Source organism: Corvus moneduloides, chromosome 9 (assembly GCF_009650955.1).
Source record: "Corvus moneduloides isolate bCorMon1 chromosome 9, bCorMon1.pri, whole genome shotgun sequence".
Taxonomy (NCBI): domain Eukaryota; kingdom Metazoa; phylum Chordata; class Aves; order Passeriformes; family Corvidae; genus Corvus; species Corvus moneduloides.
In genome coordinates this window covers 7,011,962-7,036,325 of record NC_045484.1, presented here as the reverse complement: position 1 = coordinate 7,036,325, position 24,364 = coordinate 7,011,962, and the positions used below count along the sequence as shown (strand labels likewise).

The 24,364-nt window shown below is 57.8% G+C and overlaps 4 protein-coding genes across 23 annotated transcripts in view; 1 reads left to right on the top strand and 3 right to left on the bottom strand.

Moving 5' to 3' along the window:
* LOC116447743 (myomegalin-like) overlaps nucleotides 1-1,145 on the top strand; it is a 36,217-nt gene extending 35,072 nt beyond the window's left edge. For 11 of the 12 annotated variants that reach the window (XM_032117219.1, XM_032117218.1, XM_032117213.1 and 8 more), the window contains 3 exons: nucleotides 55-193; nucleotides 295-341; nucleotides 580-1,145. In XM_032117219.1, the coding sequence (XP_031973110.1) occupies nucleotides 55-193; nucleotides 295-341; nucleotides 580-612 (219 nt within the window). In that variant the 3' untranslated portion in view covers nucleotides 613-1,145. The remainder of the gene's footprint in view (nucleotides 1-54; nucleotides 194-294; nucleotides 342-579) is intronic. The other variant, XM_032117209.1, reaches the window with a different exon arrangement.
* A 198-nt stretch (nucleotides 1,146-1,343) lies between these two features.
* PRKAB2 (protein kinase AMP-activated non-catalytic subunit beta 2) lies at nucleotides 1,344-9,122 on the bottom strand. 4 transcript variants are annotated; one of them, XM_032117222.1, is made up of 8 exons: nucleotides 9,082-9,122; nucleotides 6,294-6,474; nucleotides 5,898-6,064; nucleotides 4,963-5,056; nucleotides 4,275-4,395; nucleotides 2,955-3,088; nucleotides 2,594-2,662; nucleotides 1,344-2,250 (listed from the first exon to the last, which is right to left on the bottom strand). In XM_032117222.1, exons 2-8 carry the CDS (start codon nucleotides 6,453-6,455, stop codon nucleotides 2,173-2,175), a joined length of 825 nt encoding a protein of 274 aa, XP_031973113.1. In that variant the 5' UTR covers nucleotides 6,456-6,474; nucleotides 9,082-9,122; the 3' UTR covers nucleotides 1,344-2,172. The 4 variants fall into 4 exon arrangements, with proteins under 4 accessions (XP_031973113.1, XP_031973112.1, XP_031973111.1 ...); XM_032117221.1 differs by having other exon boundaries at nucleotides 6,294-6,471; nucleotides 9,076-9,115; XM_032117220.1 differs by lacking the exon at nucleotides 9,082-9,122 and adding an exon at nucleotides 7,392-8,976 and having other exon boundaries at nucleotides 6,294-6,471.
* Nucleotides 9,123-9,435: 313 nt separating this feature from the next.
* On the bottom strand, nucleotides 9,436-17,504 carry LOC116448306 (dimethylaniline monooxygenase [N-oxide-forming] 5-like). Of its 2 annotated transcripts, none has more exons than XM_032118553.1 (8): nucleotides 16,812-17,504; nucleotides 12,587-12,775; nucleotides 12,343-12,505; nucleotides 11,528-11,670; nucleotides 11,101-11,300; nucleotides 10,665-11,011; nucleotides 10,195-10,267; nucleotides 9,436-10,110 (listed from the first exon to the last, which is right to left on the bottom strand). In XM_032118553.1, exons 1-8 carry the CDS (start codon nucleotides 17,115-17,117, stop codon nucleotides 9,753-9,755), a joined length of 1,779 nt encoding a protein of 592 aa, XP_031974444.1. In that variant the 5' UTR covers nucleotides 17,118-17,504; the 3' UTR covers nucleotides 9,436-9,752. The 2 variants fall into 2 exon arrangements, with proteins under 2 accessions (XP_031974444.1, XP_031974445.1); XM_032118554.1 differs by lacking the exon at nucleotides 16,812-17,504 and adding an exon at nucleotides 13,229-13,406.
* A 116-nt stretch (nucleotides 17,505-17,620) lies between these two features.
* On the bottom strand, nucleotides 17,621-23,050 carry LOC116448307 (dimethylaniline monooxygenase [N-oxide-forming] 5-like). 5 transcript variants are annotated; one of them, XM_032118556.1, is made up of 9 exons: nucleotides 22,721-23,006; nucleotides 21,198-21,351; nucleotides 20,799-20,987; nucleotides 20,555-20,717; nucleotides 20,174-20,316; nucleotides 19,630-19,829; nucleotides 18,982-19,331; nucleotides 18,586-18,658; nucleotides 17,621-18,351 (listed from the first exon to the last, which is right to left on the bottom strand). In XM_032118556.1, the coding sequence occupies exons 2-9, from the start codon at nucleotides 21,327-21,329 to the stop codon at nucleotides 18,006-18,008; spliced, it is 1,596 nt and encodes a 531-aa protein (XP_031974447.1). In that variant the 5' UTR covers nucleotides 21,330-21,351; nucleotides 22,721-23,006; the 3' UTR covers nucleotides 17,621-18,005. The 5 variants fall into 5 exon arrangements, with proteins under 5 accessions (XP_031974447.1, XP_031974446.1, XP_031974448.1 ...); XM_032118555.1 differs by having other exon boundaries at nucleotides 21,198-21,355; nucleotides 22,721-23,001; XM_032118557.1 differs by lacking the exon at nucleotides 22,721-23,006 and adding an exon at nucleotides 21,792-22,059.
* Nucleotides 23,051-24,364: the final 1,314 nt, after the last annotated feature.

Below are 24,364 nucleotides of genomic sequence, written 5' to 3'. Positions count from 1 at the left end.
TGCCAGGGCACTGGGGCAAGGTGCTCACTGCTCATCACACTCCTCTCATCCCAGGAGCAGGTGCTCCAGGGTGAGATCGCAGCACTGAGGGCCCAGCTCTCTGAGAGGGAGGATGCTCTGCAGAGCACAGCCAAGCGTCTGCACAGCACAGCCCAGCTCAAGGACAGCATGGAGCAGTTCATCGTCAGCCAGTGTACGTGGTCTGCGTGGCACAGCCAAGCTAGCCTGGTCCCATGTGCCTGATGTGCTTCCGCAGCACAGGGACTTCAATGACCCCATCTCTCTCTCCTGCAGTGACCAGGACCCACAATGTGCTGCGCAAGGCCAGGACAAACCTGGAGGTGAGTTTGCCCTGACAGCCAGTGTGGGATAGGGGTGGGTGTCCCTGTCCTGATGCCCTGGGGATGGACACAGATGGCACACACCCTGTGGTGGCTGTTGTGGAGTGCTGAGGGCCAGCTGGGTGAAGTGTGTGGGGGACACGGGGACACATTTTCCTTGTCTGTCCTCAGCCAGCATGTCCATGTCCCTAGGGCACAGTAGTGCTCTTCCTTATTGCCACGTGTTGTCTCTTGCCAGGTGAAGGCCCAGCAGGCCCTGCCTGTTGCGTGAGCCCCATGCAGGATAAGGAGCAATGGCCCAGCATGGAACAGCCCACTGGCTGCTGAGCTGTGCTGTGCCAGAGGGCTGGAGCGGACCCTGTCTCTGCTACTCTGAGGGCTGGGGTGGAAAGGGATCTGGGGTATCCAGTGCTACACAGTTAATGGCTTTGGGCTGCTGTGGTGGTTGCATGCCCTCCACCAGCCTTTGCTTGGCATGGCAGCAGCAGCTGCTGGCTCGGGCTTTGTCTGCCCCATGCTTCACCACTCGCTCCCTTCCACCCTCAGTGCTTAGAGTGGGGTGACACAGCCCTCCACGCTGAGCACCCCCTGCCCTGGGACCTGGTCCCCTCTGTAACCCTGATGAGTCCCTGTCCCTGCTTGTGGATGTATGTATATGTATATAGACAGAGGTATTGGAACTGCATTCTGGGGACTCCCAGGCATGTCGGGGCCCCAGTGCAGGAGGAAGATGTAAGAAATGCCATACTCTGTTCAGTGGCTGAAGAGTCCCCAATAAAGGTTTCCTTTGGGTTGTGGTGTTTCTGGCATGCCTGTCTCTGCAGCCATGCTCCCCCTTCCCACATTACCTGCAGCACAGGGTGCCAAAGGCACTGGCTGGCTCCAGGGGTGTGGCTCTGTGCCCTACCCTAACAACCCAAGGGCAGCTCTGTGCTGCACTGGGCTCTCCCTTTCCTCCTCTTGCTGTTCTAGAGCCCCTCTCCAACACCAGGCAAGCAGCACTGAGAACAATAAATACTGTAATAAATAGAGAACCCCCTGTCCCATGGCACTGCTGCTGCAGCAGGCGGTACAGCCAGGGTCCTGGAGTGCCTGCCTGGCTCTGCTCTTCCCAGGCCCCTCCAGCGTGGGCAGGTGCCAGTGCCCCTCTGGCTGTGACAAAGTCAGCCCTGCCCCACAGAAGCACCCGATGCTGGGGACAGGGTGTTGCAGTCCTTGACGGTGCTCTCACAGCAGCAGGTAAGAGTGGCTGGGTCCAGCTGTACTGTCCATCATGCTGCTCAACGCTGAACCAGGCAGAGGGCTGGGGCTGCAGAGCCCTCCTCAAAGCTGGTGGGAAGCCTCACAGCCAGGGCTGTGGGATGGGGCAGGTGCCAGGCTGGGGTATCACAGAGCCCCTAGCAAACAAGGTGGCCTTGGAGACTCATCACCAGGACAGCAGCGCAACCTTCAGAAGAATAGGATGTGTTCCTGGAGCCTGGACTGGGTGCAGTGCCAGGACCAGCTTGAGGCCCTCATAGGCTGGAGAAACAGGCAGAGTGAAGCCCTTTCCGTGTTGGGCGTGAGGAGAGGCTGTTCTGGTGAGCAGCAAAGTGGTCCCAGAGACTCACAGAAGCCAAGGGAAGCTGCAGGTGGGCAGAAACCAAGAGCTAAACCACGCCAGTAGGATGGGACAGTGTCACAGGCCCCAGTGGCCCTGAGCTTGTTGCCGGGGCCTGTGTCCCTGCAAGGTTCAAGGCTGGAGCCAGAGTTGTCACACAGTCCCATGGCCCAGTGTGTGCAGACAAAGCGGCATTTCGTGTCCTGCGTGGGGAGCGTGTGAGGCCCCGGCTCAGATGGGCTTGTACAGCAGCGTGGTGACGTACTTCTTCTTGTAGCGGTGAGTGGCACTGAGCACCATCACGCCGTCCTGCAAGAGGCACAGCATCAGAGTGTGGGGCTGGGGCACCCCCGGGGCTTGGGAAGCTGCCCCAGCCTGTCCCTAGTCCCACAGCCAGTCCAATACACAGCAGGGCAGAGCAAGGGCAGGGTCTGACATGTGCTCAGCTCCACCACGGTGCAGGGAGGCAGCTGAAGGGAATTGTCAGGAAGCCACACCCTCTGCCCCTGTTCGTGCCACACTTCACCAGGCAGCCAGGTCCCATCTCCATCCCCCAGCTGACCAGGTTCTGCTCCCTGCAGGTGCTGCAGGTACCTGGAGTCAGGGCAGCTCCCATTCCCTCACACAGCACCCTTGTGGCACCTGCGCTTACCTTGATGGAGAGCGCGTAGAGGTGATTGAGCATGACGTGGTTGGGCTCGGGCAGCAGTGCTGGGTCACACTAGGAGGAGAGGAGTGTCACAGGAGAACAGCAGAGCCCTGATCCCCCAGCTCCTGCCAGCACAGGGAGCTGCTGTCTCAGGCAGCTTCAGCTGCCACTGTCTCTGGCTGTTCTGAAGAGGAACAGAGCTCAGCTAGGAGGCCAAATCAGTGTAGTAAATGGGAAAAGTGATCCTTTCCTAGGAAATACCAAGGGCCAGACCCCAGCCAAGGGGAGACCAGATTCCCTGCAGACAGGACTCCCTTTCTGACCCCAGTGTGGCTCTCTCTGTGGGCAGTATGCTGGTACACACCGAGATATTGGTGTCCTTGTTGAGGATGACCTGGAGGAGGTGAGGCGGGAGGATGGGTGGGGATTTGAAGCGCTCCTCAGGCCGGTATACATACATCTCTTGGCCATAAGGTCCCGGTGGGGAGCTGGATAAATCTAGAGAGAAGACAAAGGTAGAGACATGAAGTGACTGAAGCAGGATGGGCAAACATAGAGTAGCTCCTAAGAAGCTTAGAAGGACTCAGCAAGGTCTTTCAAGTGCCAACATCCTCCACAAGCCATGGGCAGGTATCTGTTCTATAGCACCAGCTCAGCCTTTTCACAGCAGAAAAAGCAGCCGGGCGAGCCTATGGCAATTCCAAGCAGGGCTGTAAGCTGGTACATGCACTGACACAACACAAGCACCCCATGTTACCCATCACAGACCCCTCAAGCACACAGCTCTCAGCACAGCCAGGTCCCTCTCCCTGCAGGAAGCAGCTGGCTTGCTCCAGAGCTGTGCCCTCAGCAGCAGGGGCACAGGGAGATGGTTGCCCACATGCTCTTGGCGCTGCCTGATGAGGAGGTCCAGGGAAGGCAAACGGGAACTCTAGACTGAGCAGCTGTCCCACACATGGGAGGGACCTCGGGAGTTTGTGGTCACTGGAAGCTGGACTGGCTGCATCTCCCAGCTACATCTGATCTGAAAAATTTGGACAGCCAGTCCCCAGAAGGGCTCCACCTCCTCGAGCTGCTGCTGCTTGCTGGCTTCTCTCCAGCAGAGAGTCTCTTGCCCAGGCTGGGAAAGGACATGGAGCTGAGCTGTATCTGAGATAGGGCTGCACCAGGGACAGACACACGACTGAGCATTTCACACTGAGCCAGCACCACCGGTGCCTGCGTGGTAACCTAACCTGCTGCTGTAACACAAGCAGACATGGAGGTTTGCAATGTGCTAGCACTGGTACAAATTACCTTGGCATGAAAACCAAGAGGAGCTGCTGAAAATAAACTGGATCCTGCTATCACCTAGCTTGTACCCTGGATCAGATGACTTACAGTTGATCAGACAGAAAGGGCTGATGTTCTTGGCATTTCCCAGTCCGAAATGGCTCCCTCAGCCACGCACAGGCAGCAGCTCTGCTCTGGGATGGTGCTAGCACAGAACAAGTTACACCAACACAGGCCCTCCAGAGGGACCAGGCCTCAGCTGTGGGCTGGGGAGGACACGCTGCCCAACACTATTCATCCCCATTGCAGGCCCACACCTCTGCCAGGGGGTCTGTGCACCTCAGAGCAGTGAGTCTCAGAGGAGAGGAGGTGGAAAATAGCACATGCAAAGCTGTAATGCCACAAAACTCACCCCGACCTGAGGTTTCTGAGCTCTCCAAGGAATCCACCTTCAATGCATCAAACACCTCGAAGTCAGACTTCTTGACGTGGATGAGGTTGTTTATCGTCCCCATCTGGCTGGTAACCACAGGCTGGAAAGAACTGGGGTGAGAATCTTCGTATGTTCACCTCCAGCTGAGGCACATTCAATGCTTCCTACATCCTTCCAGCCCAAGCTGTCTTTGCTGCAACACTACCTCAGAGGTGGCTGGTGTCTGTCTCTGCCCTACACCTGTAGATCTCTGCTGTTTACCCTGGGAGGATTTTCCTTTATCCCACACTCCTACATCACCTCCTATTTCCATCCTCCATCCTGCTACATGTCCATGGGTAGGTGTGTTGTCCTTCCCATGCTGCTACCGCATGATTCAGTTTGGAGGAGAACCTGTGAATGCTGACCTCATGGCCATCTTCCCATGTAGCCAATTCTCAGTGGGGCTTGAGGGCCTTCTGGAATTTCCCTGCCCTTTCCCAATGCTTCCCCATAAAGCATGACTAAGTCCAGAGGAACCAGCCTCTGAAATGTCTCAGGAGATGGAGGTGTGCCTTTTGTTTCAGTAGATAGTCTCTGCTCTTCCTGTTCCCCCTCTGCTGCAGTTACATCCTGTCTAGCTCCCTGAAGAAGACAAGATCTGCGGGGATAAAGCTTTGAGCATTACCTCAGATGGATCATGGACCCACTGGCCATCCACAAAAAATTTGTACTGGTGCTCTCCTTCTGGAAGGTCCAAGATAGCAACAAAGTCGTTGTGGCTGTGCAGAGAGAACAGAGGTGCAACAGCATCACCCTGTTGATGCTCTGAATGCTGCTCTTCCATGGGGCCCCAGGAACCAGCACTACCCAGACCCTCTACCCCAACACCTTCATGCAGAGTTAGGCTTGCTTATCGTCAGTGACTCAAGGCATGGCCACAACAGGTATGAGCATTCCAAGCACCAGCATGGCTCAAACCCCTGGCAGCTGCAAGTGGCAGTCTAGCTCTCCATGCCCAGAAAAAGTGGATGCGACAGACACCCTGTGCAAGACAGGCTGGGAAGAATGCATGGGCAAAGCTCCTGCCCTGTGCTGGCATGGCAGGACAGGAGCAAGTGGGACAGCTCTGTTTGTCAAGCCTGCAATTGAGACAAACTCATTCCAGATGAATTGCTAGGATTATGCCCAGAGTCCTACATGAGCTTCCATGTAAGTCACAGATGTGTTGAAGAACAGTGAGAACACCATTAGGGCAGGAAGATATGTGAGGGACAAACAACTAACTAACTGGCAGCAATACAACCTGGCATGGGGTAATGCTGCAGCCAAAGGAAGAGCTGACAGCTTCCAGAGGACTGCTGCATACCTGGGCAGGGCTCTGCTGCCAGGACTGGCTGCTGTGTGACATCCAGCTGGGCAAGCAAAGTGGACCATCCTGTCCTGTCCCTGTTTCACAACTTCCCACTGTCCCTGCAGCACCACCCAGGGAAGGAGCTGACTGTGTATTTGTCTCAGACCCACAGCTGGGGTGAATGGAGAGAAGCTGGGTGAGCAAAGGAAAACATTCTCTGCACTGGAGCAGAGGAGAACATAGAGTAAGTGACTTGAGGGACTCGCTACCTCTTGATGAGTGGGATCTTGGTGCTCCAGTTGTTGAAGGATCCAGAGATGAAGACCTCTTTGCCTCCATCAGCCCAGCGTATGACAGTTGGACGAGCCTGTTGGGATGGTTTCACTGACTCCTCCAGATCTGGCTGCCACGACACAAACTCCTTGTCCCCAGGAATCTGGGCAAAGAAAACCAGAGCCTGACTGAGACACAGAGGCAACTGTGAACCCATTCACTTCCCCCTGGCCTCTACCAGCTCACCTGCACATCCCAGACAGGAGCACCACAGAGCTCCTCCAGCCTCCCAGCCCCCCAGAGACCCCTCAAATGGCTGGGAACACAGCCCCACACAGCCAGTGAGCCAAAGCTCCAGGGGCCAGGCAGGGAAGGGAGCAGCCAGCCCCTACCTTCGAGTCATGGGAGCTGAAAACGCTGGGATCATCGGTGCTGCCCACCATGATCTTGTGTGGGTGTTCCTTGGTGGGGTGGGAGGCACTGGAGCCGTCCGAGCGGTGGGACTTGGAGCCATGGCGCTCCCCAGACACCCTTTCGCTGGTGGTGTTCCCCATGACAGCTCAGCAGCCCCTGTGAGGGACAGAGAACAACACTGCCTTTGCCCACGGGCTCTGGCAGCAAGGAGAGGAGCAAAGGAGCCATCTCCCAATGTTCTTTGCCAATGGAGACAAACAGCAATCCTGAAAAAGGCCCCAAGTTCATTTCCACTACTAAGTTTGGGAGTTGAATGGGAATTCAACAAACAAGACAGTTTGACCTAATTATAGCCACATCTTTAAGAACCATCACTCTAGTTAAGCTGGTAATTGTCAGACTCCAAAACCAATACCAGTTAATCTGTGTCCCTCATCAGCCTTTGGCAGCTGGCAGAGTAGAGCTGATGGGAAAAATAAAGCCAACCTTTATTGGCAAATCAACTGCCTGGCATTAACAGAGCCTCTTTCACAGTCCCGCAGTCAGGCTCTACAGACAACCCCCTACATCCAGCAAGAAAACAGGCAGGGAGTGAAAGCAGCAGCTGTTTTACAGTCCCCAACAAGTCTCCAAGAGCTCGCAGGCAGAAGAGCAGAGCCCTGTGCCTGCAAAGGCAACAGGGAGCATTTCAAGTGTCCGAGTAGAATCGCCCAAGATGGAGCTTGTCCAAGGAGTGGGGCTAATGCTGTGGTGTCTGCAAAAAGCTCAGCTTTCAGCAGCATTCACTTATGATTCACCAGGCAAGTCACCGTGTCAGCTGCAGCACAGCACAGTGGGGAGGACCATTTGTTGTGACCTAGCCAGCGTCTGCCTGGCTGTCTGGAGGCACACGGTGAGGGAAGGGCAGCCCTGGCCACCTTGGCATCCCTCTGCAGCTGGAGATGGGCTGCCATCCCCAATCTCACCCAGCTCAGAGAAAGCAAAACAGGAGAACTGACCAAGCCATGAACAACTAGACACCTCTCAGGACAAAGAACAAAGCCACTGCAAGCTACTCGGGACTCTTCAGGCCTTACCCTCTTTCCAGGAGCCGAGATGGATTGGGGTTCTTGACCACTTCCAGGCTTATTTTGTAGGTTTCAGCTTACCGTGGGCTCTGTAGGGCAAGCAAGGGGACAGCCAGCCTTGCTTCATGTGCTCACTTGTGACATTTGGAGGTTTCTTTAAAAGATCAAGTTATAGGAAGGGTGCCAAGCAAGGCTGCCAGCCAAAGCCAGGCTTTAGGATATTATGGAACAATTACTACAGTATTTCTTAAATCCTGGGGGCTAAAAGGCAGCTCAAGTGGGCAGCTAACCCATACCCCCACCCCTCTCAGTGCAGATCAAGTGTACCTGAAGATCCAGGTCAGATGAGCTGCACCTCTTTCTCTGACATCTTCCCCCTCTGCTCTGGGGAGGCTCAGACAGCTCCTCACAAAAACTGCCCCTGTACCTCCAGACCTGCTGTTGAGGAGTTTCCTCCCACTACTCCCTTACTTCTCATCTACAGGGAGGAAGGTAGGAAAGGCTGAACATCCTTTTGTAGCAGGACAGGCCTGAGAGATACGTGCAGGTGTTGACAGATGTGAAGCTTCCCTTTGTCTTCTCCAAAAGGAATCCAGTACCTCTGTCCCTTATAGGTCACGCTCTCCAAACACCTCCTGAGTTTTATCCCAAGCGATGGCTCCTGTCTGGCGTGTGCCATCTGAATCCCCTCCATCACATACACAGGCACCCTGCCCGTGCCAGGACAGGTCTCTGCACAGCCTGCAGTACCTGGCTTTGCTGAATTAACTTCTCCAGTTCAAACCCTCCTGCACCCAGACCAGCCCTTGCAGCACGGGAAATCATGTGACACAGGTGTGTCCAAGTCACGGATGGAAATGCTGCCCACACCAGCAAACCTCCATGATATCTCAGGACATCCAGTCTGGCAGCAAGCCCCTGCCAGCCGCAACCCGCAGCAAGGTGGGCCCCTGCCTGCCCGCCCCATCACCAGGGCCCTTCCGTTCCAGCCAGCCCCACGTCCTCACTTGGAAAATGATAAGTGAATTATACTCATTCCCCCCACCCCGGGATGTGCCATGCTTGCTGCCTCTCCCACCCGGCCAGTGACCGCGCTGGGAAACACTGGCAGGCAGCCCGAGGGGGTTTATGCAGAACGGATGGGGTCTCTGTCAAGCAGCACTGGGGAGCACTGGCAGGCATTCCCAGGGGGGTTTTGAGGGACGGACGGGGTCCAGCATCCCGCCGGGCTGACACCGCCTGGGGGCCCGGGGAAGCCAGATCCGCCCGGGCTCTCCCTCCTTCGGAGACAGGAACTAGAGCTGAGCCCGGAGGTTGCCGTAAGGTTAAGGGGATGAGCTGAGAAACCGGGGGCGGAAAATCTCCCTCCGAGCAGGCAGGGCTAGGGCTCGGGCTCTGCTCAGCGGGGGCGGTGGCGGGGCTGTCGCAGCGGGCTCGGCCCACGGGCGCCCGCGGGTCTGCCGTGACCCGGGGGAGGAGCGGGACACACCGGCAGGGGCCGGGCCCTCCCGAGGGGCTGCCAGACGGAGTCTGCACCGCTGAGGGGTGCGGGACGCGGCTACACAGCGGGGACCCGCAGCCACGCCTCATCCACCGCCACCCGCAGCGGCGCCCGGGGAGTCGCCACCCTCACACCCACCCACCCGTGACACCCACCCCGCCGTCCCCAGGCCCGGACCCGGCCCGACCCCACCTGCCGCCGCCGCCGCCGCCGCCGCCGCCCCGCTCTCCGCCTCCGTCCAAGATGGCGCCACCCCCCGCCGGCCGCTGCGGGGCGCTCTGACCCGCCCCCGCCGCGCTCCGCGGCCGCGCCCCGCCCCCGACCCGCGGCCCCACCGCCGGGCACCCGCCATGTTTGCTGAGGGCGGTCGGCCCGCTCTTGCCAATGGCGCGCGGGCGGCGGCCGCGCTGCCTCAGCCGCCGGCGGCCATGTCTGTTGCGGGCAGGGATGGCGTCGGGCGCGGCGGGGGTGCTGCGTCGTACCAGCGGCCAGGGTGCTGCCCGTGGGCAGGACGGGCTCTCAAGATGGACCCCACAGACTGACGCAGTCGGGCACTGTGGCGGGACAAGCTTTACTGCCCTTTCCCGAGGAGCCCCGCTTGGGCACGTTCCCAGTTTCCCCACCACCTCTGTGACCTAACCCATAGACAGAGCTCGTGCGGCTGCCGGGCCAGGATTTAGAGAAGGGGAGTGATCCCTGTTCTCAGAGCAGACTTGGTGGTACCACAGCGGGAAGGTGCAACAGACCAGGCTGCACCTTGATCGAACGACTCCGTCCGTGCTCCAGCACACCTAGCGAGAGACAACAGACATAGCCCAAGGGAAAAGGAGAAGATTGCCGGGAGGACCCGCTATCTCCTTCACTTCAGGCTAAGGAGAGAGCGAGACATAGACGAGGGTGGCCACAATCATGCCGATGCTGAAGAGCACCGTGAGGACGTGGGGCACGGCGCTGGAGCGGGCAGGGCGACCGCTGGCCCGAGGCTGCAGGGCCCTGACCACGCGCTGCTGCTGGGTCAGGATGGCCTCCCTGGCGCCCGCCCACGCGCCCGGGCCCCGCAGCCGGTACTGGTACGGCGTGCAGGGCCCGAAGACCACCTCCAGCGCCAGCTTGGGGTCCGTGAGGAACAGGGTGAGCACGTTGGGCTTGACCCCCAGCTGGCAGGCGAGCTCGTCCATGTACGGGATGTAATCCACCTGGATGGTGTGCCGCCGGCTCTTCACGTACCTGTGGGCAGGGAGGGAGGGCAGGCAGGTTTGACGCGGGGGTACGGGGTAAGGGCAGCAGGGCGGTGCTGCGCAGGGGCCTTACCGCTGAGCCATTCTCTCCTTGGTTTGTGTGATTTCAGCCAGCATGTCGGCGAGCGGTGGCAGGCCCTGCAGCCCTGGGCAAAGCGAGGCTGGAGCTGGAGGCTGGGCTGTGCTTCTGCCACCGTCTGGATGGCTCTGCAGCCCAGCCTGGCCTCTGTTGGAATGTGGGGCTTTTGGAACGTGCCACCACGTCAGGAGCAAAGTGGGAGACATGGGCAAAGAAAGTAACAGCAGGAAAGGAAAGGGAGAATGTGGTTGCAGGCAACAGGACCTGTTAGTAGCCCCCACAAGAGAAGAACAGTACAAGAGTTGTAGAAAATGCAGAGCGGGGTTTTGTCCTCGTGAATAAGCAAAAGGAAGATAAAAAGCTGAGTGTGGGGAGGCAGCGTATCAGGGGATGCCACCAGCAACAACCCAGTCTTGGTGTGGCTGGGGGAACCCAGCTGCATTGCCCCAACCTGCTTGACGTACCCTTGAAGACACGGGTGGCCCAGCGACACTGGAGCTCAGAGATGGGCATGATGGCACCCAGGGGCTGGATGAAGCCAATGAAAGCCAGTGTCGGCTTCTCCAGGTCAGGAGGGAACACGAATTTGTAGAGAGGGATCTGATTCTCCACCACCTTGAACCCCTCAAGGAATGGGAAGGAGAAGCTGTATCCTGTGGCAAAGACCACAGCATCGACATCTTCCCTGGTGCCATCCTCAAAGATGGCAGATGTCTCTGTGAACTCCTGGATGTTTGGCTTCACCCGCACCCTGCCTGAAATGATGCGGTTGGGCAGGTCATCATTGACGGTCGGGTGCTGGTCAAAGACCCTGGAAGGCACAGACAGACCTTGTTCAGGCCCTGGCAGGAGGATGGCCTTCACTGGAGAAGGTACTTGGGGTGCTGCTGGGGCACTCACCGGTGCTTGGGCTTTAGGCCATAGAGTGTGTGGTCAAAGCGGGCATTCAGCTTCCTCTCCATGAAAAAATTGATGGCATTTGGAGGCAGCAGGTACTGGAGGAGCTGCGTGAAGCGACTTATGTAGCTGAAGTCAGAGGGGTACCCACTCTCTGCCACCCGGTGCAGCACCCAGGACCCACGCTTGGTGCTGAGAAAAACCTGGAAGGTGAAGACAGGTGGCAGCATGGCAGCATCCTCAGACTGGGCTGGGCCCCAGCTGTGCTCCAGGAACAGGGAAGCCAATACAGCTGCTGGGACCACAATAGCCACCCCGGAGGGGATGGGGCGCTTGTGGCCAGGTACTGGAGGGAGGGGAGCCCACAGGGGATGGTGGGGGATGATCAGTGCCTTCTGGGGTCCCATCCTCGTGAGTTCCCCCAGCACACCTGCTTGGCTGTGTGGCTCAGCTCCACTGCGATATCGATGCCTGAATTCCCGATGCCAACCACAACCACCTGCTTTCCCAAAAAGGGCTGAGGGCTCTTGTAGTCCCGGCTGTGCAGGTACCAGCCCTCAAACTTTTCCAGCCCTGGAAGAGAGAGGAAAGCCATGCTGGGCTCGGGTGTGGGACAGGAGGGTGGCTGCCCCCTGTTCAGACTGGTGGTGTGTTTTGGGAACAAGCTAGGACCAAAGTGATCAACAGGAGTTATGCAGCCCTGGGGTAGTGCCCAGAAAGGTGGTGGCATCTCCAGCATGGAAGACACTCAGCATAGCCCTGAGCATCCTGCTCTGGCTTTGGGACTGGCCTGGCTTGGAACAGGGCTTGGACTGGAGAATTCCATGCTTCCATCCCAAAATTCTGCTGCAGGTCCTGTCTTGTGCCATGCATTGCTGGTAGAGGAACAACAAAGGTCCGTGTCATCTCGCCAGACCCTGGTGACAGTATGCTCCAGCCCATTCCCCAGCCAAAGAGGGTCTCCACAGCTGAAAACCCTCCAGGGCATTTTCCCCTGGCACCCAGAGGAGAAGCCCACCACCAGTGCTGAGCCCTCCAGCCTTGGTGAGGAGTTGGAGAGCCTAGCAGGTGCTTTGCCAGCAACATGGAGAGGGAGCCTGTCTCAGGTGGGCGAGGCACACTGGCAGCGGTGACATCTGCCAGCAGGATGCTTTGGATACTCATGCAATCCCACCTGGTGTGTTAAGCTGCAAAGGCATTTCGGGATGTCAGGGAGCAGGCAAGCAAGCAGCCCACAGGCAGTACCTGGGAAGGAGCTGAGCGGGAGGTGTGCGTCGGTGTGGTGCCCACTGCACACCAGCACGGCGTCGAAGACAGCTGCCTCCTGCTTCCCCTCGCTCTCCGTCACCACCTCCCACTGCCCGCTGCTGGCGAAGTCGGGGCGCTTGGACACGCGGCACACGCTGGTCTGGGCACAGGGGGAGCGGTGTCAGGCACCCTGTGCCCCCTGTTCCCGCTGCCACCTCCCCCTCGGCCCCCCAGCTCTCACCCTGAAGCGGATGTGGCGGAGCAGGTCGAAGTGCTGGGCGTACATGCGGAAGTACTCCATGATCTTGGAGTTGTGCATGTAGTTGGGGAAGTCCTCAGGGATGGGGAAGTCACTGAAGCACATCATCTCCTTGGAGGTGTTGATGATGACGGAGCGGTAGATGCTGGCACGGCCGTCCTCGGGGTGCTCCTGTGGGAGCGGGGCACAGTTCAGTGCTGGCCAGGGACTGCAGGGCTACCTGCCCGCCCTGCCTGGCACCTCCCCTGTGAGTGCAGGATTAAGCCACAGGTGGTTGTAGCACCCATCCCTGCATCCAGCACTCTCCCGTGGGTGAGACCCCCACCCCAAAAAACAGGGAAGAGGTAGGTCCAGTGTTACAATGTAAGATGTAACTAAAAGTATGTATTCTGTTATCATCTTCGCCAGCTATTAAAGCAGTGGGGCAGTGCTTGTTATCTCCTACCATGACTCATCCCTGATAATTCCCTCTGAGGCTGTCTCTGTTTAAGGGGCTATCAAGGACCCACCACCTGACTCACAGAATTACATCAGCCCATTGTGAGCTGCTCCGCCCAGGGGGAGGAGCCAAGCATTCCCACCTGGGTGTAATCTGGGGTTTGGAACAGCACAAGCAGCCCTTACCTACCAGATTCCCAGAGGACAAGAGCTACATAACCACCACTGGACGTTCAGAGGAGGACCAGACCTTCCTACAGCATCACCACTTCAACAGAACCGCTTCAAAGAGGACTGCAGCCACCACTTCATTGGACTGGTACCACCACCCTGCCCGGCAGGGTGTCAGGTCATATCCTGACTCTGTCAGGTTAAGCCAGTATTTTTGTATTATTGTCTTGTTATATATACTAGTAAAGAACTGTTATCCCTATTTCTCATATAATTGCCTGAAAGCCCCTTAATTTCAAAATTATAGTGATTCAGAGGGAAGGGGGTTACATTTTCTATTCCAAGAGAGGCTCCTGCCTTCCTTAGCAGACACCTGTCTTTCAAACCAAGACATCTGGACTGGCAGGAGCCAGGCAGTGGTGACAGTGGGTCATGGTGGTCTTGTGCCTCAGTTTCCCCACTTCCACTCCTTGCCCCTATGAGGTGGCACATTCCCAAAGCTCCTGTGGTGTCGGGGTCCCTCCCCCGCCGTGTAGCCCTGGGAGAGGGGCCCTGAGGGCACAGACACGGGGTTTCCCTGTCCCTGCTCAGCCTCGTTCCCGTTGGTTGGTTTGTGTTCCCTGCGCGGGCAAAGGAGCCTTGGTCCGGTGACTGGAACAGTTCCTGGGCAGAGCTCCGGCCGTGCGGCTGGAGAAATAAACATCTCTGAAACATCTACCAAGAATCTGTCCATAGATATTTCTTTTCCATGGGACTCCTGGTTTGATATATGCGTGTTACAGTAATCCACGCTGTAACAAATGGTGGGGAATGCACGCAGAACGATCCCCGATCCCTAAGCGACTGATGTGTGTGAGTAAACCCTAGAAACTCTGGATTCCTCCTCTTGGTTTTGTTTTGCTATTCCATATCTAAACTATGGAGGAACTGTGGGAAGACTCTTGGCTCTCAGAGCCGCATATGGACATTTATCTTAAAATGATTCTTGAACAACGATTTGTAAATTTTAGCTTGATTCAAGCTCAAAAAGAACTGAAACACTTCCTGGCATGGTTGTTTAAGAACTTTTTCTATGTTTCTTGGGATTTAATTCTTACCAAAGACTTTTGGAACACCGTTTGGACACAGTTAATTTTTGAGTCAAAATACATGCCGATGGAAGAATATTTTTGTGAATATTATTTAGTTACCGAGACTGTTGAGCAACGTCAGCTGTGTCCTAGTGAAGGGAAGCCTGGCACAGGGACCGTGCGGCCCAGGCCACGTGCACCGAGCGCTCTGCGAGCAGCAGCGAGGCAGTTCCCGTGTGCGGGCGGAGCCACGCGAGCCGCAGTGTCGGCGGCGGAGCGAGGCGCGGCGGGACCCGGCGGTGCCCACCCGGCCCCGCGCAGAGCGTGGTGGAGCGAGCCCCGTGAATGCCCGACCAAGAGGGGCGGCATGTGGGCGGCAGCGGGCGGCGGTGGAGCGGAGCCGCGCCCAGCCGAGACGCGCGCTGGAGCAGGGCGCGGGGGAGTTGTCGCTCGGGGACCCGGCCGAGACGTGGGTACAGCGCCCGGCAGCGGCAGCGAAGCTGCGACCAGAGGAGGCGACGCACGGAGAACTGAGCGGCGCGGCCCGGCCCGGCCCGCACGGCCTCGAACGCGACCCCGGGAAGAGCGCGCAGGCACGAGCAGCCCCGACAATTCCAACACGGGAGCGACCGAAAGAGAGGGCAAAGATGCAGCGAGACAGAAAACAGCAGCTACTCGAAAAAAGGAAAAAATCATAGTAGCTAAGATCTTAGGGATAGTGAAATGGTATAATGTTAAGCAAAATTATGGTTTTATAACAAGGTGTGACAACCAGCAAGACATATTCGTGCATAGAACTGCTATTAAAAAGAATAACCCTGAAAAATACATCCCAAGCTTGGGAGATGGAGAGGTGGTGGAATTCAAAATTATACGAGGTAGAAAAGGGTTACAAGCATCGCAGGTCACTGGGCCTGATGGTGTTTCTGTAAAAGGCAGTATATATGCAAAAAATCGTAGTCATGTTAGACAATATCTCCATTGTAAGCTCCTCCTACAGTCTCCCTTTCCTAATCCCACCTTTCCCTTTTACCCTATGTCCTATTACCCCCAGTGTGTTCCCAATCCATTTTTTCATCCATGGTTTCCCCCACAAAACCATACCTTTGCCAATTGTTTCCCCAAAAATCCCTTTCCAATGCCAAGTGGGGGATGAAAAGGGGGAGGGAAGAAATTAAACCCTCTCCTGCCTCAGTTTCCCCACAAAGCATGCTCAGAGAGTTCTGTCTCCCTTCTGTCAGCCCTAAGATGTTCCACAGAATCTGTTTAGACATTTAAAGACTCAGGAGGGTGGCTTGTTTTGTTTTGAAACTGTTCTTGTTATGTTTATCCAGTTGTTTTCAATGTTAAGTTTTACATCTCTTTTGTTAAAAATAAAACGGGTGAGGTGTCGGGGTCCCTCCCCCGCCGTGTAGCCCTGGGAGAGGGGCCCTGAGGGCACAGACACGGGGTTTCCCTGCCCCTGCTCAGCCTCGTTCCCGTTGGTTGGTTTGTGTTCCCTGCGTGGGCAGGGACCCTCAGCCCGGACTGTGAGGGTTCCTCGGCAGAGCCCCGGCCGTGCGGCTGGGGAAATAAACATCTCTGAAACATCTACCAAGAATCTGTCCATAGATATTTCTTTTCCATGGGACTCCTGGTTTGATATATGCGTGTTACAGTAATCCCCGCTGTAACGCTGTGGTGCTGTTGCCCTGGCAGCCACATCAGGTCTCGCTGGTTGTGGAGCCAGCTCCAGTGCTTTCTGCTGAGTGGCTGCTCCTGCTTGCCAGGTCTGTACCTTGGCAGCTGGATGCTGCTGCTCTGATTCTGCTACACCAGCTCTGTCCTTGACACATCACAGGTATAACCAGCAGACTGTGACTGATCCACCCCAGACCCCACTCTGGCATGGGGCCATGTGTGTCTCCCCAGGGCTCTCCCACACGCATATTGGGCATGGTGGGAACACTGATCATCTTGTTGGTGGGTCCATGGGATAAAATTCAGCAGCCTCATTAGGTGGGGGCAGAGACAAACTCCAGGATTGCTCCAAGGCAGGGAGAGTCCAGGCACAGAGAAGGCAGCACTCGGTGTCTCTATGTGGGCGAGTGGCAGAGAAGCAGGGAGAGGAGCAATCTTGATTCCCAGAAAGGCCTGGGCAGGACAGAGACTGGGACAGACAGGGGGTCAGATATGACAAGTAGGAAGGGGCTGGGAGCCACCAAGAGCAAAACAGCAGAGGAAGGGGTAGATGAGACTGGGAAGGGAGGGATGGGAAAGGGAAGTCTGAGCTGGGGGAGCAAGCCATGGAGTGAAGTCCTTGAGGACGCTTCATCCTGCTGCTGGTGAGCAGGAGTTGGGTCCTATGTGTCTGACACACCAGCTGGCACCACGCTGCCAAAGCAGGTTTACTTTCCTGTGGTTTTCCTTGGAAACCTGCCTGCTGCATGCATGCAAAGCAGGGGAGTGGTGCATCCTTATCTGCCAAGGAGCGATCCCAGTCCCATCTGTGCTGCTGCCGCCTGACAGGCTGGCTGCGCGGGGCTTACCTCGAAGCGCCAGAGCCCCCCGATGTCCTTGCTCCTCTCAAAGCAGGTAGGCTCCAGCCCCTCATCCAGGCAGCATTTCAGGGTGCACAGGCCAGAGGCACCGGCACCGATGATAGCTACTCTCCGGGCAGCCATGTCCCACGGTGTGGTGGTGGCAGTGATGCTGGAGGAGCCGTGGCCAAGAGCAAAACACACTTGAAGGGAGGTTGCGGAACCAGGCAGATCCCACCAGGGAGGCTGTCCCTGTGCTTCCTGTGGGTGGCTGAGGTCAGCTGGGGTGTCACAAGACGTGCTTATTTCAGACATGATCTACAGGTTTTCCCCACTGCCCTGCCACGCCTCCTGCCTGTGCCTGCCCGCCGCAAGATGCACATTATGTTCTGTAAACTCTTAAAGACGCCGATATTGCCCCATGACTTGCTGGGCAGGGCAGAGATGTGGCTGTGCTTCAGATTTTGGCAGGTTGTGGTGTGGAAAACAAACCTAGGGGATGATCAGGGGGCTGGCATGACCAGTCCAGGCGTGTGGTGGCCAGGACCCCCATCCTTTACCCACTCTGGGTCCCCAGCTCACCCAACCACCTTCTGGAGGGCTGTGTGCAGGGGAAGAGAGTGGCACTGAGCCGTGCCGCTGTGACCACTGGGACCCGCTCCCGCAGCACACATCCTGAGAGAGGCTGTCATGCTGTGGAACATGTGTGTGCATCAGCCCATGCTATTGTGGGCCAGCGACTCAAGGCCGATCTCAAACCTGTGAGCATTCTCACAGCACATGGAGGGTTGTGATGGTGTCAGTAACAGGATGGACACTTGGCTGTTTAATGCATTTATCTAGTTAGAAAGTGTGCTGTGCCTTTGCTGCTTAGCTCTGGTGCAAGCGTGGCAATATTGGCATGGCTGGGTTACAGAAAGGCCCGGAGTGCTGGCTGAGAGGGACTGGAATTTAGCCTGCAGTGAGCAGGTTTCCTCCTCTGTCCCTGACGGCACTCCCCCGGGGCAGGTGCAGAGCAGGAGCCCAAGCATTATTTTGGCAGCTGGGGAGGCTCTGTGCATCCCGAGCTCATGGTGTGGTCACAGCCTCCTGGCAGGAGGAAAGGTTCTGCCACCACTGGGGTGCACAGGCTGCCAAGGGGCAGGTGTGGCCAGCCAACCCCCAGCACATTGCACAGCCTCCCTTCCCATGCTTGCAGAGCACCTACAAGTAAGCAAAAACAGCTGCCAGGATGGCCATGGCCCCGACTAGCTTGAAGATGAGGGGCATGGCAGGGGCTGAGGTGCTCTCTTCCACGTGCCGTGTCTGCAGGGGCTTGAGGATGCGCTGCTGCTGGGTCAGGATGGCCTCCCTGGCGCCCGCCCACGCGCCCGGGCCCCGCAGCCGGTACTGGTACGGCGTGCAGGGCCCAAAGACCACCTCCAGCGCCAGCTTGGGGTCCGTGAGGAACAGGGTGAGCACGTTGGGCTTGACCCCCAGCTGGCAGGCGAGCTCGTCCATGTACGGGATGTAATCCACCTGGATGGTGTGCCGCTGGCTCTTCACGTACCTGTGGGCAGGGAGGGAGGACAGGCAGGTAGGTGCTGGAAGCAGAGCTGGCAGATGCCCTGCATACCAGGAAGGCGGTGTTGGACAGACTGGACTGCGGGCAGTGTGGCCAACCACATCCCTGCCCTCTGTTGGCTCACACACAAATGTACCAGGATGCATCCATGGGACAGGATGGATGCCCGTAAGCAGCTGTGCCAAAGGCAGCCCCTTGGTGCTCCCACAGGGATCTTACCGCTTTGCCATCACTTCTTTCTTCTGCTCGATGTCAGCCTCCATGTCGTGCCGTGGGGGCAGCTCATTCAGCCCTGGGGAGAGTAAGACACAGCGGCCACTGTGGTGCTGCCCTTGCCTGGGTGCTGTGCCTCTGCCAGCACCACTGTGGTGTGTGGTCTGGCACCTGAGGCATGTCCAAGTGCCTTGGGATGGGGAGGAGCAGTCTGTGGAGCTGAGGGTATGGATTGTCCCTGTCCCTCTCAGACAAGAGGCCGTCTCACTGTGACAGCTGCAAGGCAGCCATGCCATCACCATAGCCAGGATGGCACAATCAGCTGCTGTCTCCTTGACATGGCTGGGCACCATCTGCCCTCACTCCAGGGCTGCATCCACAGGGCAGGTTTGCCTGACTTACCCTTGAAGACACGGGTGGCCCAGCGACACTGGAGCTCAGAGATGGGCATGATGGCACCCAGGGGCTGGATGAGGCCGATGAAAGCCAGCGTCGGCTTCTCCAGGTCAGGGGGGAACATGTATTTGTAGAGGGAAATCTGGTTCTCCACCACCTTCACGCAGCCCTCGAGGAATGGGAAGGAGAAGCTGTATCCTGTGGCAAAAACTACGGCATCAATATCCTCTCTGGTGCCGTCCTCAAAGATGGCAGATGTCTCCGTGAACTCTCGGATGTTTGGCTTCACCTGCACTCTTCCTGAAATGATGCGGTTGGGCAGGTCATCATTGACAGTCGGGTGCTGGTGAAGGACCCTGGAAGGTGCAAGGAGCCATCAGGGCACTGAGAAGGGAGCGTTTCTGTTCAGTATCCCGCTCCAGTTGCTGCTCCCTGCTCTGGGAATGCTCATCCCCAGGGATGCTTGACAGCTGCCCCTGCGGTGGTGTCTCCAAGAGTCCTTGGAACGGGCAGTGGTGGCTCCCTCACACACTGCCTGGGCACAACAAAACTATTAACCCAGCCCAAGCACAGGGAGCATGGAATGGCCAAACTGGGCAGGACACAGAGGGAGGCAGACGGTCCCTTCTGGGCAGGGGGAGTGTTTGCTGATACCTGTGCTTTGGCTTCAGGCCGTAGCGTGAGTGGTCAAACCTGGCATTCAGCTTCTTCTCCATGTAGTCACATGCCATGGATGAGCTGACCAGCTCCTGCAGGAATGTCTTCACGCGGGTGGTTAAGATGGTGTCGATGGGGTAGCCCCGATCTCCAACGCGGTTGAGGATCCACGCACCCCGGCGGGTGCTAAGGAAGACCTAGACAAGGAATAAGGATCACTTCCTGAAGGCAGTGATGGTGCTGGGAGGGCTGCCCTGTGGGGGACAAGCCCTTGCCCTGGGATCTCTCTGCTTTTTGCTGCCCAAGCACTGGGTAAAGACCCGGAGGGCAGAGGGAGCTGGTGATTGGCATCTTGCAGGGGAGTGGGACCAAGTCTCAATTGCCTGGCAGCTAGGATTGGCAGGTGCCAGCATGGCCAAACACAGTGAGTGCTGGCATGGAGCAGCAGCTGTACAAGTGCCTTGGTGCTGGTGTCCTTGTGGAGCTGGCAGTGTCCCACAGGGGCTGGCCTGCCTGCCAGGACCTCACTCCTGCTGCTCACCTGTTGGGCTGTTTGGCTGATCTCCACAGCCAGGTCTGACCCCGAATTCCCGATTCCGATGACAACAACCTTTTTGTTTGTGAAAGCCTGAGCATCCTTGTAGTCTCGGCTGTGGAGATACTGGCCCTTGAATTTCTCAATTCCTGTGAGCAGGAAGGAGGGATGCTTGGCTTCCTGGTGCCAGGTTGGAGGATCACCCCCCTAAAGACTGGAGATGCTCCCTTGCCCCACCAAACCATTCCTGGGGAGCATAGGAGCGCTCCTAGAGTCAAAGCAAGGCGGGGAAATGCTGGGGCCAGGAGGGAAAGCAGCAGGGAGAATAGGGACTGGCATGGACGAGCTTTTAAGAGCATCTCCTCATGCCAGTATGCAGGGCAGTACCTGGGAAGGAGCTGAGCGGGAGGTGTGCGTCGGTGTGGTGCCCACTGCACACCAGCACGGCGTCGAAGACAGCTGCCTCCTGCTTCCCCTCGCTCTCTGTCACCACCTCCCACTGCCCGCTGCTGGCGAAGTCGGGGCGCTTGGACACGCGGCACACGCTGGTCTGGGCACAGGGGGAGCGGTGTCAGGCACCCTGTGCCCCCTGTTCCCGCTGCCACCTCCCCCTCGGCCCCCCAGCTCTCACCCTGAAGCGGATGTGGCGGAGCAGGTCGAAGTGCTGGGCGTACATGCGGAAGTACTCCATGATCTTGGAGTTGTGCATGTAGTTGGGGAAGTCCTCAGGGATGGGGAAGTCACTGAAGCACATCATCTCCTTGGAGGTGTTGATGATGACGGAGCGGTAGATGCTGGCACGGCCGTCCTCGGGGCGCTCCTGTGGGAGTGGGGTAATGGTTCAGTGGTGGCCAGGGGACTGACAGGGAAGGATGGCTGGGGCTGATGAGGTGCTCCTTTTCATGGAGCCCCTGCCCTCAGTCTCACCCAGAGGATCCCACTGTGGCCGGTTGCCACCCCACCAGCCACCACCGACCCCTGAGGGTCACCGTGCTGACCCCAAGCAGGACACGTGGCCAGCAGGCTTTACCTCAAACCTCCAGAGGCCTCCGATGTCGCCAGTCCTCTCGAAGCAGACGGGCTCCAGCCCCTCCTGCAGGCAGGCTTTGATGGCGCACAGCCCGCTGCTGCCCCCGCCGATGATGGCCACCTTCTTTGCCATGCTGCGCTTCACCACCGGCTCTCTGCCTGGGGACAGCGTCGGACAGCGGGGCTGAGTGACCAGGGATGCAACTGTGCAGAACTTCGACCTTGGGGCACCAAAGAGGTCCCAAGAGAGGTAGCCCCTCAAAGTTTGTCTGGGGTTATAAAGCAACTGTTGTCCCCCACCAGGCGTGGATCTGGCCAGTGCTGGGTTTTGCACTGTTGTGGTGTTGTCTCTGGATGCCCCGGGAGGAAATCCTACCGAGTGTCAGGGAGACTCAAAATCTCCCTGCCCATGCCAAGTCCCGGCGATGGAGGTGCCCTGGAGTGCTGTGCCCTACTGTGGGGACCGACGGCTCCCTCCCAGGCAGGTGACAGCCCCTCAGCCTGCCCTTTGGGCTCTCCCTTCCCCGGGAGGCTCCTGCTGTGCTATCCCGATGCCCGCTGCGTGCCGGCAGCGCGGGGGACACCCTTCACCGACCTGCGGCCGCGGGATGCGCAGCCCACGGAAGGCTGGCGACAGGCACGGAGCCGTGCGAGGGTCTCTGCCGCGCTGCCCCGACCCGCGCCGCCCGACCGCGGCCTGGCTTTACGGTGCGCAGCGTCCGGGAGCGAGGCCGCCCCCTCCGTCACTCCTCCCACGAGCCCGGGGAAAGGAAGCCAGAACTCGGCTGGCTCCCGGCCGCCTGCTTGGCTGTTCCGGCAGCGGTGTCGCCGCAGTCTCGGACGGCGGCCTAAGGAGTCATCCCAGGCGCTGGCGCGGGGACACGGACACGCAGCCTATCCTTGTGGTTGTGTGCTTGGTAAACAAACGCTGTCCTGGACTTCTACCCCAGGATTATCAGGATCAGTCCAACCCCGGTTATGCTGATACCCGGGGTCACACACGGCTCTGGCTGCTCCAGTGGCAGCCGGCACTGTATCGCCCACATCCCCTCTGCCTCTGGGCTGGACATGTCGGCACACGGCTCGCTCCTGAGCTAGCAGAGTCCTTGGGGCCAGTGGAACCCCGGTCCGAGGAGCACCACGCTGTTGGGGTGTCACTGGTGTGAGGGTGGTGGGACCAGTAAGGAAAAGGTTGCAGGAGGCAACAGACCAGGGGGATCCAGAGCTCTCTGCTGTCTCCTGGCACACTCGCAGCCAGATAGCCCCTGAGGACTGCAGAGGAAATTTGCTGTCTCCTGTCCAGGGAACTTTGCCATAGAGCTGAGCAAGGCATAGGGGCCAAGCTCCGCAGCTGAAATGGTTTTAACCTTCTAAAACTCATAGTATTATATTTGCAGTAAGCTTAATAAAGCTCTTTCTGTCCCTCACTGTTGGCAAGGGCTGATCTCTTGTCTGGGGCAGAGGTGCTGAGCTGCCAACCCACACTCTGTACCTGCCCGCCAAAAAGCATCAAAAGCACCTTACCAAGCAAGGGGTCAGCACGGGAATGAAGAGGAGGCACCACTGGCAGTGCTGCTCTTCCTGCTCTGCTGTCAGCTGGCTTCTCACTCTTTTGGAAGCTCTGCACGAACTGCTCAAGTGTGACAGGTACAGGGGACCTCTTTGAGCTCTCAACCGCTCTGCTGGGCTATAAAACCTTTGTGCACAGTTGCCTCTGAATTTGCCCTTCTCCCGACAGGAGGCTGCATTGCCCTGGACTTTACCCCCCTGCATCTGGACTCATAGCCCACACAAACTCTGCTGTCGGCCACCAAGATCATGCCAGGATATTTTGGTCAAGGCCAGCTGGTTGATACCTGTGGAAAAGTCACAGCTCCCCATACCTGGCAAGCACCCAGGATGTAGAGTGTGGCCAGCAGTGTCTGCTGTACAGTCTCTGCTCTGGGCTTCCACAGTGGGCAGAAAAGCTGTGGGACAAGTGGAGCAGAAAGCTCCTGTCCTATCAGTGAGTTGGCACCCATACTGGAGCAGTGACAAATGACAAGCACAGAAGGAGACCAAAGGTCTCTCTGGTGGAGCGGGAGAGAAGCAGAGAAGTCAGAGGGTGGCCAGGCAGCCTGTGACCCAGCAGCAGGGCTGTGCAGTGGTGGGTGCCACCAGGATCTCACGGAGGGTCCTGCAAGTGAGTCAAGAGCAACTTTCGGCACACACATGTATGTGGGAGCCACAGATGCACAGGTTTGCTGCCGTACCCTCCATGATGTAGAGAGGAAGACCCCAACAGCTCTAAGAACAGACTGTAAGTGCAGACAAAAAACACTCTCTGTTTTGGAAAAGGTAGAACAAAGATGTTTTGGCACAGCACCAAGCCCTGTCCACCCCAGAGTGTGCCACCTGCCTGTGCTCCCTCAGCCACCACAGGGCTGGTCTCTGCCTTGCGGCAGGAGGGCTGGCCGGGGTGTCTGGATGTTGCCATGCACATGTTGGACTGGCCCAGCTGGCTGCCAGGCGTGTAGTGCAACCCAGGGGATTATATTTTGGTCACTGGAGCACCAACCCAGACCTGGCAGCTTCACTGGCTCACCTTGTCAGTGGGTCAGGGCTCGGCTCCACAGGACCCCCGTCACGTCAAGCACTTTCATTTTAGCCCCTGTACAACTGACAGGCACTGACAGGGTGCTCATACTAGCAGCCATCAGGCTGTTCCTGCACACTCCACCTGGGAGAACAGCACACTTAAACACTGCCTGCTCTTAATACGACTTAATTGGTGCTCTCCAGGGCCTGAGTTCACCAATAGACCTCAGTGACCACAGAGAGCCTCACCTGGGCCAAATCCCTCCACCCACATGCCAGGAGTACTGTTTAAGCTCATTATTTGAGCTCAGTCCAGAGCCCTCACTCCCTGCCTGGCTGTGGTCCCTGATAATGTGCATTCTATGATTTTCTGACTCAGTCTTGGCTCCAGCTCATTGCAGAGGCTCCTTGTGGTCCCCTCCTGCCAAGGACCAGCAGCCCTCTGTGAAAAACAGGCTGCCAGTGGTGCCAGGGGAGGAGAGCCAGCCTGCCTGCACAGGGAACTGTGGCAGTGGCTGACAGAGCCAGGGCCTCTTGCTGCAGGAGGTGCAAGCAAGGCTCAGACCTGGGGCTGGGTGTATTTTTGGGCTG

Coding starts and splice junctions, on each gene's coding strand:
- PRKAB2 (XM_032117222.1), bottom strand. CDS start 6,455: ATGGGGAACACCACCAGCGAAAGGGTGTCTGGGGAGCGCCATGGCTCC. Junction 2,663..2,954: donor ACAAGGACACCAATATCTCG/GTGTGTACCAGC, acceptor CTCTCCTCCTAG/TGTGACCCAGCACTGCTGCC. Junction 2,251..2,593: donor TCTACGCGCTCTCCATCAAG/GTAAGCGCAGGT, acceptor TGCCTCTTGCAG/GACGGCGTGATGGTGCTCAG.
- LOC116448306 (XM_032118553.1), bottom strand. CDS start 17,117: ATGTCTGAAATAAGCACGTCTTGTGACACCCCAGCTGACCTCAGCCAC. Junction 11,671..12,342: donor CCCGCTCAGCTCCTTCCCAG/GTACTGCCTGTG, acceptor TCTCTCTTCCAG/GGCTGGAAAAGTTTGAGGGC. Junction 11,301..11,527: donor TGAGCCACACAGCCAAGCAG/GTGTGCTGGGGG, acceptor TTCACCTTCCAG/GTTTTTCTCAGCACCAAGCG.
- LOC116448307 (XM_032118556.1), bottom strand. CDS start 21,329: ATGGCAAAGAAGGTGGCCATCATCGGCGGGGGCAGCAGCGGGCTGTGC. Junction 20,988..21,197: donor GAGGCCTCTGGAGGTTTGAG/GTAAAGCCTGCT, acceptor CCACTCCCACAG/GAGCGCCCCGAGGACGGCCG. Junction 19,830..20,173: donor TCAGCCAAACAGCCCAACAG/GTGAGCAGCAGG, acceptor TTCCTTGTCTAG/GTCTTCCTTAGCACCCGCCG.